Source organism: Hipposideros armiger, unplaced genomic scaffold (assembly GCF_001890085.2).
Source record: "Hipposideros armiger isolate ML-2016 unplaced genomic scaffold, ASM189008v1 scaffold_38, whole genome shotgun sequence".
In the NCBI taxonomy this organism is placed as follows: domain Eukaryota; kingdom Metazoa; phylum Chordata; class Mammalia; order Chiroptera; family Hipposideridae; genus Hipposideros; species Hipposideros armiger.
In genome coordinates this window covers 3,105,819-3,118,596 of record NW_017731388.1, presented here as the reverse complement: position 1 = coordinate 3,118,596, position 12,778 = coordinate 3,105,819, and the positions used below count along the sequence as shown (strand labels likewise).

Genomic DNA, 12,778 nt, shown 5'->3' with positions numbered 1-12,778 from the left:
GGGGGGGAGCTGTGGGGCCAGCTTGAACCCTGAAGTGGTTCGCAATGTATATAGTTATGTCTTCTCCAAAGTTTTTCTCTGCACAAAGTTAAATGGCTCTGCGCTTCGATAACAAAAGAAGCCTATTTCTTCTGCTAGCCTCACCCTGGTCTCTTAGAGCCTGGGACTCTCGGAAGAGCTGAAGCGTCAGAGCTATAGCAGGTTGATGCTATCACAGGTGCTACCACAGGTGTGTGTGGGGGGATTCCTACACCTACGTTTGCAGGTACCTAAATCCTTGATGTAGGAGCGTTTGGTCTGGTGATCTTCAGAAGCTGGAAAATTTCATTCAACCTAGGGGCACTGAGGTGGAAGCCTGGACTACTCAAACCCCGGAAAACAGCCTGTTTAGGGTCTCTAGCCTCTAGAGGGGCTGGATTGATTGCTATGCGATGGGTATGTCCGGAAAGGGCCTAGGGTTAGAGAAAAAGTTCGGTTTCTCAGTCTTTTCAATCACAGGAAACAAAGGGGTGGGGGAGAAGGAATACAGCTGTGGCAGATGCCTCCCAGCTTCCCTTATCTTTCCCCAGTTGGGTGGCGTATGAGTATCCCGACTTCCAGGGACAGCAATTCATTCTGGAGAAGGAGGACTATCCTCGCTGGAGTGCCTGGAGTGGCAGTGGTGGCCACCACAGTGACCAGCTGCTCTCTTTCCGGCCAGTGCTCTGCGCGATGAGCACAGCCTTTCCTCTCCTCCTCTGCCTCCTAGCTCCTAACTCCAGGCCCTGGCCACACCATGGCGCCTAGGAAAAGCCGTCCACTCACTATATGGAGGTGTATAAACACAACTCCTTGATGGGTGGTAGAGGCATTACTTTCCAGAAACAGAGGGACCTCCATAAATCTGGAATATGGGCCTAAGCCAGGCGCTGGATATCAGCACCACGGACAGCGCTGAGACCACGCCAGCCTTGCGCGCGCATGGAGTTCCTCACATCCAGTTGGCAAGTGTGAGCAAGTGCCTCTGTCATTACACAGCCTTGTGAGGTCTGGGTGGCTGCTGTTAGCCTCATACACGGGTGTGGAAATGGGGCTCAGAGGGGCAAATGGACTTGCCCCAGGTCACAAGGGTCAACATGAAGTTGAAACTAGAACTCAATCCAGGGATCAAGGCTGAGAAAGGGTCTCTCTCTCTCTCTCTCTCTCTCTCTCTCTCTCTCTCTCTCTCTGTGTGTGTTTGTTGGGGGAAGGGTTACTAGTAAATCAAATACACTGAAGGGGAGGATCTCCCTTACCATTTGTGCTGACTTAGGTATTATACTGGTGAGACTTGGTGCTGGGGGGTGAGGGCAGAGAGCAGGTGCTGACTCAACCCAGCTTCTCCATTCCAGGAGGCCAAGGAGCCCTGAATGGGGAAGGACCTGGGACTCTGGAAGCCCATACCCAACCAACACTGCTATTCTGACCTGTCTATTCTGACTCTACCATCCAACACCCTTTAGATGGGCCTTAACCTGTGAGAGGCTGCCCAGGATGCTGGGCAGGGGATTGGGTAGTCAATGAGGCCCTTAGTTCAACTGTCTCAGGTAATGAGCCAGATTTCTCTCAAGACCTCTGATTTTCCTCCTAAAAAATAGGTCAATGTCCCAAGATGTTTTTTGGCCCTGACCTGGAAGGGTCTCTGGGACAGCGTCTCACCACCTTAACTCAAAGCCATAGAAAGGACCAGGCTGGGAATCTCTGAGCATCCCAGCTTCCTGGACTGCTAGGGAACTAATGGAATAAACTAATGGAATAAACTGAGAGTGCTTGTGGAGCAAAAGTGTCTGCACAACTTGTGTTTGGCAGCAGAGTGGGGGGAGTGGGGCTGAGAATGTATTGATTAATACTTCTTTGGAGGGTCTGACCCCTACCTTCCTGTGTCTCAGAACCACAGTGACAGCCACGTGACACTGTTTGAGGGAGACAACTTCCAGGGCTGCAAGTTTGAACTCAGTGATGACTACGCATCCCTGCCCTCCATGGGTTGGGCCAGCAAGGATGTGGGTTCCCTCAAAGTCAGCTCTGGAGCGTGAGTCCCGGGACTGGAACAGGGGAGATGAGAATAAGCAGGCAATGGGACCAGGGAGGAGGGTGGGGGAAGGTGATGGGAATTCAAAGAGACATGGTAAAGAGAGATGTTAGGGACTGGAGGACAGAGGGAAGTGAGGTGATGGGAGAGTTGGAGGCAAGGGAATGTAAGATGGTAGAGACAGACAGTGAGGGAAGGGCAGGTCACAGGAGAATAAGAGTCAGGGGGAATATATGGGGATAAAAAAAGGCACTGAAAACATGGATGAGGAGGCAATAGGAGATGGGAATAAGATACGAGGTGGGGAAGGCGATAGGAAGACACAGAACAATGGGTAAAGCAGGGAGAGAGAAACTGAAGCGATGGTTTTGGAGCTGGGGGTTGGGAGCCGGGAAAGGAGGACTACTAATGGAGGCCATCCATAAGGGTGGGGGCAGAGCCTACTTAGCACTCCTGTGCCCTCACTGGTCTAGGCGGGTGGCCTACCAGTACCTAGGCTACAAGGGCTACCGGTACATATTGGAGCGGGACCGGCATGGCGGGGAGTTCCGTAACTACAGCGAATTCAGCACGCAGGCCCACAGCGGGCAGCTGCAGTCCATTCGGAGAGTCCAGCAACAAGCCCCATGGCCCCAGCACCTTCCCCGAGGATCCTCATTAAAAGCTCCTGAACCTCCCTGCCCTTCTTGTCTCTTTCTTGGTGTCTTGTTTTATGATCTCCATCCTCATCTTTCTGAGGGTCCTTCCCTGTCAACCTGACCCTCCTCTCAGGTTCCAGTACCCTTGTTTATGGAGCATAAACTGGCTTAGGATGTGTGTGGCTCGACTCTGATGGGGCTGAGAGGAAACAGCTGGTAAGAACGTTGGACATCCTGTTAACTATAACCAGCCCCACACTGCTCCTTGTTAAAGGTACATCAGCTTGGACAAGGGGTACTGCTGGCCCAGATGGCACCTTTGCCATCTTCTGGTGGGGGTGCACACAGCTACACAGCAGGGCTCAAAGCTGAATTTCTACCCCCACCCCCACCCCCCCAGACATACACATACCCTGGGCCAGGCACCACCATTCAGGGCAGGACCTCCTTAACTCTATGCAGGAGCTCAGTTGGGATCCTCTTTAACCCCTAGGGCATTTCCAACCTCTATCGTAACCCTGGTTCCCTCTCCAGCCTAGGGAAGCCTGCCCCCCCTTTCCCAGCCTTTATAGAATCTCTGCCTTATAGAAGAGCAAGGGGGTGAGAGGAGGAGTTAGTGGGAGGCCCACTGTCTCCCAGGGCCTTCCAAGGGGGAGTCTTCCTCTTTCTGAGCAGAGCCTCCAGAGCCTTTTTCTGAATAATAACAGCCCCTTACATGGTTTGAGCTCCAGCATTTACAAAGCTTTTCATACCCCTCCTCTCAGCTGTCCCAAACAACCTCCTCTTCATTCTTCCTTCTCTTTCCCCACTCTTCAGAGAACTGGTGAGCTGGAGAGGCCACCCCTCAACTACTGATCGAAGTGAGCCTGGGTTCTAGGCAGGAGGCAGAAGCCCACAAACAGTGGGGTTGAGTGTGGCAGCAGCCATCAGAGTTCCTGTCACTAACGTAGTGTCTTACCGGTTCCCTCTTTTGCCCAATTAGTGATGCCCTCAGTCCCACATCGGCAGGGTCTCCATGTCCCTCAAGGATGCTTGTGTTTTCAAGTCCCTATCACTAGAAAGAGGTGGTCCAGGTCATCGCCCTAGCCCAAGGGAGGCAGGGCAATGTGAGAGCAGTGAGACTTGGACCTGGTAGTCCCCAGGGGGCCCAGCTGTGTGAAGTCAGGTATCTGCTTCCTTGGGAAGAGCCTTGGATGAGAGTCAGAACACCTGGGACCCAATCACATAGCACCCTTGAGCCTCAATTCCCCCTCCTATAAACTGGGGTTACTGATCCCTGCCTTGTCTTGTGAGGAGTCAATGAAAAACCTCTGAAAATGCTTGTGGTGCTATGGAAAAGCACTGGGGCAGTCAACTAAGACCTTCCTTCCCCCGCCTTACCACTATGGATCCCAGGGTTCGGTCAGGATTTGGTTGGGAAACCAAGGGATAGATCTCTAGGTGAGGTATGAATTCTGCTTTATACTTAGGCAGGGTCTAGAGTCCATGGCTCTTGTTGCAGTTCATCCTCCTGTTGCATGCTTCATCCATTTCACCCGTGAAGAAACTGGAGCTCCTCTGAGAGGGAGGTCACCCATTTAATTGGTGACAACACCAGGACTTGAACACAGGACTCCTGACCCCCAAATCCAGGCTGTTAAGTGGAGGCTGACCTGAGCTGTGGCTTAAAGCCTCCTGCCTCAGCAGAGCCCCAAACCTTTGTGGGCCCCAGAGGAACCTGGGGTTCTTGCCTGGTCACAGGCTCTTAATTTTCTCCTTCTGGGATACTAATAAAAGCAATAGATAAATGTCCGAGCAGTCAGCATGTGCTGCATAAGGCTTATAACTCTGTATGGTATGTACTATAATTCCCATTTTACAGATGAAGAGACTAAGGTACAGAGATTATGTAACTTCCCCAAAACTCACACAACTAGGAAATGGGAAACCCAGAGTTGAATCCAGACAAACGGGCTTCAGAGCCCAGCAGCCCAAATCTCCATTCCTTACTTTGGGGGCACGCAGTGAGCAAAGGGATATCTGGTCTCCACCATCAGCTGAGCTGCCCTCCCTCTAGGAGGGCCTGTGGCTGCCAGAAACAGTCAGCAAGATGGCTTCAGGAACTGGCAGTGTGACCCTGAACAGGGCACTCCTTGTCTGTCTCAAGGTATCAGTGACCACACCTGTACAAACCAGGGAGTTGGGGGAGCTAATATTTGTAGCTGCCTTTACAAGCACAGACCATCTAGGTTTTCCTGGACCCAGGGGTCTCACTGTGCTCTCCACACTGGCAACTAAGAAGTGTGTGTGTGTGTGTGTGTGTGTGTGTGTGTGTGTGTGTGTGTGTGTGTGTGTGTGTGTGTAGGGGTGGGGTGCAGAGGCCAGGCTGGGCCTGAGTGTTTTCACCTTCTCCCTCCCATTCCAGGCAGGCTGATGGTCTGCAAAACCTTGTGGGACCTGCACCCTGCTTGGGACAAAGGCCAAGGGGCATGAAAAAGGGCAATTCCTTTCTGGTGCAGCCAAGACCCAGGTGGTGTTGGGGAACAACTCTCACCACCTCTCCCCACACACAAATTCTTCCTGGAGCCCACCTACGCTTTAGTACCTGAGTCTTCAGTGAGGCAGGGGCTCAGAGCCTGAGATGTTGATCCTTCACCAGCTCAAAGCTGGGATGTCTGGATACAACCCCACTCTGAGAGCCTCTCCCTTCTGCCTCAACCTTACACTGAGAGCACTAAGTGGGTGAACCTTGCTGCTTCCCCACTCTCTTAGCTCTGACCTTCTGCTCCTTGTTTTCTGTCTGGGGAAGTGATAAGAAGGCATGAAGAAAAGGAACTGGAGCCTCAGCCCCACTCTCAAAGCCCTTGCCTCCTGTGAAGCCCTGAGTTTGGTCTCCAAGGAGCATCACAACCTCTCATCTTTGCTTCCACTAGATTCTACATCCACATCCTGAAGCCCCCATCCCTGTCCCTTTAGGGTCCTCTGGAGTCCTGGGATCCCTCATTTCCCCCTAGGCTCTGCCTCTCACACTCCTCCATGGCTCCTTTGGGCCTTTGCACTTTCCACCAGTAAAGACAAACACTCCAGCAGTTATAGCAAGTGAAGAATGAGCAAGGATCCTGCAGAACCCACCTAGTTAGATGCTCTAGCCATCTTTAGTCAGGTACCCTGGACCAGGGATCCTGCAGGAAACCTGCCCACTCTAATCCATGTGCCCTGGAGGCCCAGGCTTACTCTCCTCCTGGGCTCAAACTGTGGGAGAGAAAAGCCTTGAGATGACCAATTCTGACAGTAATTACCAGGTACTGCATGGCTGCAGGTGGACTCCTGGCCCAGAGCCTCGCCCATCGGTCTTCAGCTAGTATCCCTCCTTAACAGCCTCTCTAGAGTCCCGAAGACCCACAGGTACCCAGAGATTCCAGGCCACCTGGGAACTACATCAGCTTTGCTAATACACAACCAGTGTCTTTGCCTTTTTTTTTCAGAGTGAATTTCAGCCTCCACTCCATCCTCCACTCCACCCCACCCCACCCCTGTTGGGGCCTTTTGCAGCACACAACCCTGTTTTAGCTCCTCTACTCCTGTTAGCACAAGGTGCCAACTGCAGGCTGATTCAGGGATAACCGGGATGGGAATGGTTGTGAGGGTGAATTGTAGGTGACCTGGGATGGCAGGGGGTGGGAAGGATGGGAAAGCAATAGTTGTGGCAGAAGTACAGGGGGATCATGAGCTTACTGTGTGCCACAAATCAGTGGGGAACAAATGAATGTGAAAAGGAGGATAAGGACAGAGATGGGACAGAGTGATGGGGGAGGAGGGGAGAGATGGGCATCGGAGAGACTAGATGGAAGAAGGAGAGACCTAGAAAGGGGGAGGAGGTGCAGCCCACTAGAAGTTATGAGGACGATGCCTCAGCTCTGACCCAGAGGACTGGGAGCCCTGGAAAGGCTGGAATCGAGGGAAAGCAAGAGGCAGACAAGGAAGGAGATCATGTCTCCAGGGAAGAGCAGAGAGTGGGAGAGGAGGAGGGGGTAGAAGGCTGGGAGGGGGGCTGAGATAAAGGGAGCAACGGATGCGTGGCCCGGGAGCGCAGCGACAGGCGAGAGGGAGGGAAGCGGAAATTTAAAAGTGAAGATGCAGATAACGCAGCCTGGAGACGGCAACCCGGGTGGGGGTGGGAGGAGGAAGGGGGGGGAGAGTGGAGCCGTGAGGGGGGCGAGAATGGCCGGGAAGAAGGGGCTGTGGCCCGGAGTGTCCAAGGTGGAGCTGGGTACTCCGCCCCATCGATGTTTGCTGAGAGTCAGGGAGGCGGAAAAGAAACACGCTCCCGACCCCCATCAAAGCGCGAAGCCCAGGCCCATCCCCCGCGCGTCTCCGGGCTGCCGGGGCGCGGGGGGCTGCCGGGTGCGCTTGGCTGCCGCACCGCACGACGGAGACTTTATTGCGATAGGAAGATAAGAGGGGCGGGGGCGGGGTCCGGGGGGCCGAGGCGGCAGCGCTTTAATTAAAACGGAAATTGCGGCCCCTGCCCGCGCGGGGGGCCGGAGGGTTCCAAGAAGTGTGGTAGCTGGGAGCTTCGCTCGAGGACCCCCTCCAACCCCCGCCACACCCGGGCTGTCCCCTCCCGCCAGGCCCAGCTGGACCTGGCGCGGTCTTCATCTCCCCGTCACCCGCGGTCGCCTAGGGCGGGGATCGGTGCCCCGGAGCGCAAAGCCTGACGCGTCCCCCTCCTGTCATCCCCCCCCCACCTCCCACCGCCCAGCCTCTTGGCTGCGATGAGACAGAGCGGCGCCTCCCAGCCCCTGCTGATCAACATGTACCTGCCAGGTACCAGGGACCAGCTGGGGGCTGGAGGCACCAGGGCGGGAAGCCTGGGCTGGGGTATGGGAAACGGATGCTGGGGTCCAAGGGAAGGGGCGCGGTCCAGAGACTTGGCTTGCTGGAAGGACTAGGCAATCTAGGGCACTGGAGGATGGTAAAGGCAGATGTAGAGCTTTGGGGCTTTAAATGTGAGGTCCAGAGGACTCGAAGTGAGCAGATAGGGAGCCTGGGAGGCCGAGGGCGCCAGCTCAGGGGCTGAAAGAGCCTGGAGCCGGAGCAGGGATCTTTGGTGCGGCGCGGGCAGTGTTGGGAGGTTGTGGTCCGCGGGGCGTCGCCCCTGCGCCCTCGTGGTTTCTCACCTCCGTGCTCCGAGCGTTCCCACCAGCCCAGCCTTCCAGGCGCCCTCCTCGCCTCTCCTCTCCGATGGGCTCCGTGCGCTCCCGCTCCGCTGGCGCAGTCCCCGCTCAGCTTTATAAGGCTCCCGCCGGCCCGTTCGGAAAGCGGATTTCCTTTTTCCTGGACGCGTTTCCTGACTTGGGCATTATGGAGGGGCTCCGCGCGGCACGCGCCTGGGCTAGGCTCCGGGAGGAGGAGCTGGGCAGCTCCGGCCCCCAGCCTCGCGCCGGCAACCAAAGCTCCCCTTCTCAAGCCTTGGACCGGGGCCCTTTGGGTCAAGCCCACAACCTCCGCCTGGGTCCGCCTGACTATATTCTTCTGCCACAGATCCCGTCGGAGACGGTCTGTTCAAGGAAGGGAAGAGCCCGGGGTGGGGGCCGCTGAGCCCTGCGGTGCAAAAAGGTGAGCTGGCTGACGGACTGGGTGAGCAGAGCAGGGGCGAGGACAGTGGATGGGAGCCAGGGCACCCATCCGAGAAGGAGGGGGGCCACCACTACCAGAACAGAGGGTGGAAGCGATGTGCAGTGCTGGGCTCTAGGAAACAGAGGGTCCGGACATGATCATAGAAAGACTGGGGGTGAGGCGAGGCATTCACTTGGCCTTGGGTTCCTGCCTCTTCGAGTCCCAGCGCAGGGCTTGCAGGCCAGGACAGAGGGAGAGGATCCTGGCTCCCACTCACTCTTTCCCCGGCTCTGTGGACAGGGCTGAGGCGCTTGGCGTCCTTTCCCTGCTGGCAGCAGGAGAGAAAGGCCTCGGCACCACTGGGCAAGGGAACCCAGAGATTTACTCCCTGGCCACTCCAGGCCACATCACCACTGGCCCAGGGCCTGAGCCTACCTGCCTCATTGACCAGCGAGAGACAGGATTTGGGGGCCAGGAAGCCTGGGTCATTGCAGTTGGTTTCTGGTTTCATAGCCAGCTCTCCGCGGGTGGCTAGATTACCCTTGGCTTTGCCTTGGTGGCAGAGCCTGACTGACCTTCCAGGCAAAGCCGTCCCACAGCCCCCCACCCAATTAGTACCCTAGATCTCACCAAGTTACAGTAACCGTATAAACAAGATTGGCAACTTCTTTATTCAAAAGGGAAGACGGCTCCCGACAGGAATGGGTTTACAAGCCTCTGATGTTGCTCTGCATCAGTGCCAACTACACATTTTTACCCAAACCTTCCGTTGCTTCTGATCCTAAACTCAATGCCCCCTACCTGGAACCAGGCAGCTCCTCGCTGGGCACATTTGGAGGGATTGGGGTTGAAACTGTGGAGGTTGGCATCCGGGTTCTGAGCGAGTCATTGAAAAAGGAAGAGAGGCTCACCAGGGTCTATTGGAAGCAATAATCAGACAACTTCGTGGAAAATCCATTTTATTCTAAAAGAGGGGGGTGTAATTGAATCAAGATTTTTCTCTGCTTGTCTGACTGAGGCTCCAAGACAGGGGAGCCAGAGTTCACACACATATCCGGGGAAAACCTCCTTGCCGCTTCCAACCCCAGAATTTGGAGAGGGCAGAAGAGCCTGGAGATGGACCAAAGATGGGAGAAGGCAGGGGGCCAAGCACAGCGGCTTCGAAGTCTCAGCTCCTTTCCTCAGAGCTGTGCATCACCCCCAGGGAAAAATGACATCTTTGCAGGCCGGGAATCCCGCCTGTTCCGAAAAAGAGGCCCACCCAACACATTTAGTGCCAGCGCAGCTCTTAGCACTCCAGACTGTGGTGGAGGTGGGGAGCCTTCAGAGGCTGCCTTTCCTCTCACACATGGGGACCACTGTGCTCATTCCTGTCCGATGTGGTACCACAAGGAAGCCATACCACCTCTTCCCCATCTCGGCGGCCGTCCAACTGTATGCCTTTGGGGGCTGGGCCTTGTCCAGTGGCCAGGGTCGTCCTGCTGCACGCCTGCCTCTTTTCTCTGGATCTCTGGACATGGTGCAGCTGGAATGTGGTAGTCCAATCTTACCTGGGCAGGCTACCCCGTGCGGCTGTGCAGGGTGTGCCCTGAATTGGGACTCCCTGCCAAGGCTGCAGTAGGGGCTGATACCCAGTCCTTGCTTACCTCCGAGAGAGCCGGTGCGTCTTGCTGCGTGCCGGGCTGGCTCCTTGCAGAGGAGGTGATGCTTCGCCCTCTGCCCCGACAAAGCCACGCATCTGCTGGGGCTGAGTCCTCCTAAGTGGGAGCCGTGTTTCCATTGTGGAAAACCTCGGTAATGGCTAGGACGGGTTTGCTGATCAACCCCTCCTTGGCCAGCCTATCCAGCTGCACCCAGCTACACAGCTGGACTTAATCCTTTCCCTCCCAGATACCGGTTTCCCCAGGCTGGGTCGGTTTCCCACCTCACCTCCAGCCTCCCCCATCCCTCCTGTGACGGACCGCCCCCCTCCCCACAGGCAGCGGGCAGATCCAGCTGTGGCAGTTTCTGCTTGAGCTGCTGGCGGACCGCGCCAACGTCGGCTGCATCGCGTGGGAGGGCGGCCACGGCGAGTTCAAGCTCACGGACCCAGACGAGGTGGCACGGCGCTGGGGCGAGCGCAAGAGCAAGCCCAACATGAACTACGACAAGCTGAGCCGCGCACTACGCTACTACTACGACAAGAACATTATGAGCAAGGTGCACGGCAAGCGCTACGCCTACCGCTTCGACTTCCAGGGCTTGGCGCAGGCCTGCCAGCCGCCACCCGCGCACGCCCATGCCGCCGCGGCCGCTGCTGCCGCGGCCGCCGCAGCCCAGGACGGCGCGCTCTACAAGCTGCCGGCCGGTCTCGCCCCGCTGCCCTTCCCCGGCCTCTCCAAACTCAACCTCATGGCCGCCTCCGCCGGCGTCGCCCCAGCTGGCTTCTCCTACTGGCCGGGCCCGGGCCCAGCCGCCACCGCCGCTGCCACTGCTGCGCTCTACCCCAGTCCCGGCTTGCAGCCTCCGCCCGGGCCCTTTGGCGCCGTTGCTGCCGCCTCGCACTTGGGGGGCCATTACCACTAGACGGGGCGGCCGGGTGCTGCGCGGCCTCTCCCAGACGCCCAGAGCCTCCGCTCAATCCCATCCACGTCCTGGGGAAGGGGCCCGACGCTTCCCCACCGTTCCTTTGACCTCAGATTTGACTCCATCCGCCGCGCCCAGCCCCGGGGGAAGGGACTTGAAACCTTCTCAATATTCTTTTAAGTGAATTTGTCCCTGCCTCACCTCCCAAACCGCAGGGGAAGGTGACTGTGTCTCCCGTCCCCACCAATTCCTCTAACCTGCATCTTCTTCTAGGCCCCAGATCCCTCAAGGGGGTTCCCGGGCTTCCCGTTTTTCTCCCCTCCACCTGTACTTCTGCCTGGCTCCTGGAAGCCTCCTCTATTTATGAACCCCTCTTTTTCGAATTCCAAGTCTTTTCTCATTTTTTCCCTTCCCAACGGAGCTGTCCCGATCCGATCCCAGTATGGTGGAGGCCTCGCCCAGTCTACCTTCTCCTCCTGGGCACCTCAGCGGTCTTGGTAAGGGCCACTGCTCCCCATAACTCATCTAGGTAGCCGGGGACCCCTTCCTCCCGACCCCACCCTCTCGCAGGACAATGGCTCAGTTTATTTCAGTTCCTTCCAGGCCCATTAAAGTTCCTAATTTCCCCACTGCCTCCTCTCTCAGTTCTTTGCTGCACCAGGACCTTTTTTCAGGGGCGGGGGGGGGGGGGGGGGGGGAAGAAATGAGATATCCAGCTCGGGCCTGAGCAGAAAGGCCTGCCGAGGAAGAACTGGAGGAAATGAGGGCAAAGCAGACTGGGGTGCTACAGGAGGCGAGCAAGGAGCCTCCTGGTGGGTGGGTCCAGCCTAAGAGAGACACGCCCTGTTGCAGCCGACTCCCCCACACTCACCCCGCCTCGACCCCAGCCTGCCTCACCTTCCTTGCCTTCCACCCACCCCCTCACTCCACCCTACCCTAACTTCACCCCAATGCACACTGGCATCCCACCTTCCTCCATGTCACTCATCTCTCCGCCTGCCCTTCACCTCATCCCAACCTCCACCCCACCTTGTCTCATCTTCACACAATCTCAACCTTTCCGCAGTCACTCCCATTTCATCCCCTTTCCAGCTCCACTCCCCTCCTCTCACCCTCACTCAGACTTTCTCACCCTCACTCCCAAGCCGCCCCCTTGCCCAGGATATCTCCATGGCTCTTTTCTCTGGACCCGCCTCCTCATTTTCAGGAGGGAACCACCACCCTTCCACGCCTGTCGCGCCCAGCCGTGGCTTGCTGTGGCACCCGCCTTCTCGCGGGTGGCGCGCACCCTCTGCTGGTGGGATGAGGATAAGCCCAGGCCAGGTTCTGAAGCTAAACCTGGGAAGGCTTTGCACGCGGCGCGGTGAAACCTCGGGTGTCCCCGCGACAGAAGACCGAGGACCCCGACGCTTCCGGGCTACCTTTGGCCTTCAGAGAGGAGGGCGAAAGGAGGGAATCCTAGCCCTGCATCCCAGGGCCGGCCTCGGGAAGTCCGGGAAGTGGGTCCTTCTTCTGGCCGGGCCCTTTTCCTTACCACCTGAAGGCCCTTCAGAAATCCGCGCCCACGAGGGCCACGGCTCTTACGCTCTCTCCGCGCCCTTTTACAAGACCTATTGGCAGGAAAACTGCCTTAAACGCGTTCCCTTAGACGCAAACAACACTGGGGAAAGTACCCGAAGCGAAAGCCTGGACTTAGAGCTGCACAACGAGGCAAGCCCCTTGCTCCTCCTTCCCCATGGTCCTGGCATTTCTTTCCCAGGGGAACACATCTCCCTGGACCAAAGGTTCCTCGCCGGTTGGTGGGAGAATGCCTGGGCTCCCACAAGGCAATTGAGGAAATTTCCGGTGCCCTGTGGGCAGGAAGGAGCAATGCAGATAGAAGGCCGGACTTTCAGTGCAGCTGGAGCCTGAATTCCCCTTCCTAAAG

General features: G+C 57.0%; 2 protein-coding genes across 2 annotated transcripts in view; both read left to right on the top strand.

The window, feature by feature from the left end:
• CRYBA2 (crystallin beta A2) overlaps nucleotides 1-2,809 on the top strand; it is a 3,895-nt gene extending 1,086 nt beyond the window's left edge. Inside the window, exons 4-6 of the mRNA XM_019638201.1 lie at nucleotides 570-720; nucleotides 1,908-2,050; nucleotides 2,524-2,809. Of these exons, the coding sequence (XP_019493746.1) occupies nucleotides 570-720; nucleotides 1,908-2,050; nucleotides 2,524-2,809 (580 nt within the window). The remainder of the gene's footprint in view (nucleotides 1-569; nucleotides 721-1,907; nucleotides 2,051-2,523) is intronic.
• A 4,153-nt stretch (nucleotides 2,810-6,962) lies between these two features.
• FEV (FEV transcription factor, ETS family member) lies at nucleotides 6,963-11,081 on the top strand. The gene is made up of 3 exons (XM_019638209.1): nucleotides 6,963-7,494; nucleotides 8,212-8,286; nucleotides 10,265-11,081. The coding sequence occupies exons 1-3, from the start codon at nucleotides 7,443-7,445 to the stop codon at nucleotides 10,849-10,851; spliced, it is 714 nt and encodes a 237-aa protein (XP_019493754.1). The 5' UTR covers nucleotides 6,963-7,442; the 3' UTR covers nucleotides 10,852-11,081.
• The last annotated feature ends 1,697 nt before the right edge of the window (nucleotides 11,082-12,778 follow it).

Coding starts and splice junctions, on each gene's coding strand:
- FEV (XM_019638209.1), top strand. CDS start 7,443: ATGAGACAGAGCGGCGCCTCCCAGCCCCTGCTGATCAACATGTACCTG. Junction 7,495..8,211: donor GATCAACATGTACCTGCCAG/GTACCAGGGACC, acceptor CTTCTGCCACAG/ATCCCGTCGGAGACGGTCTG. Junction 8,287..10,264: donor GAGCCCTGCGGTGCAAAAAG/GTGAGCTGGCTG, acceptor CCCTCCCCACAG/GCAGCGGGCAGATCCAGCTG.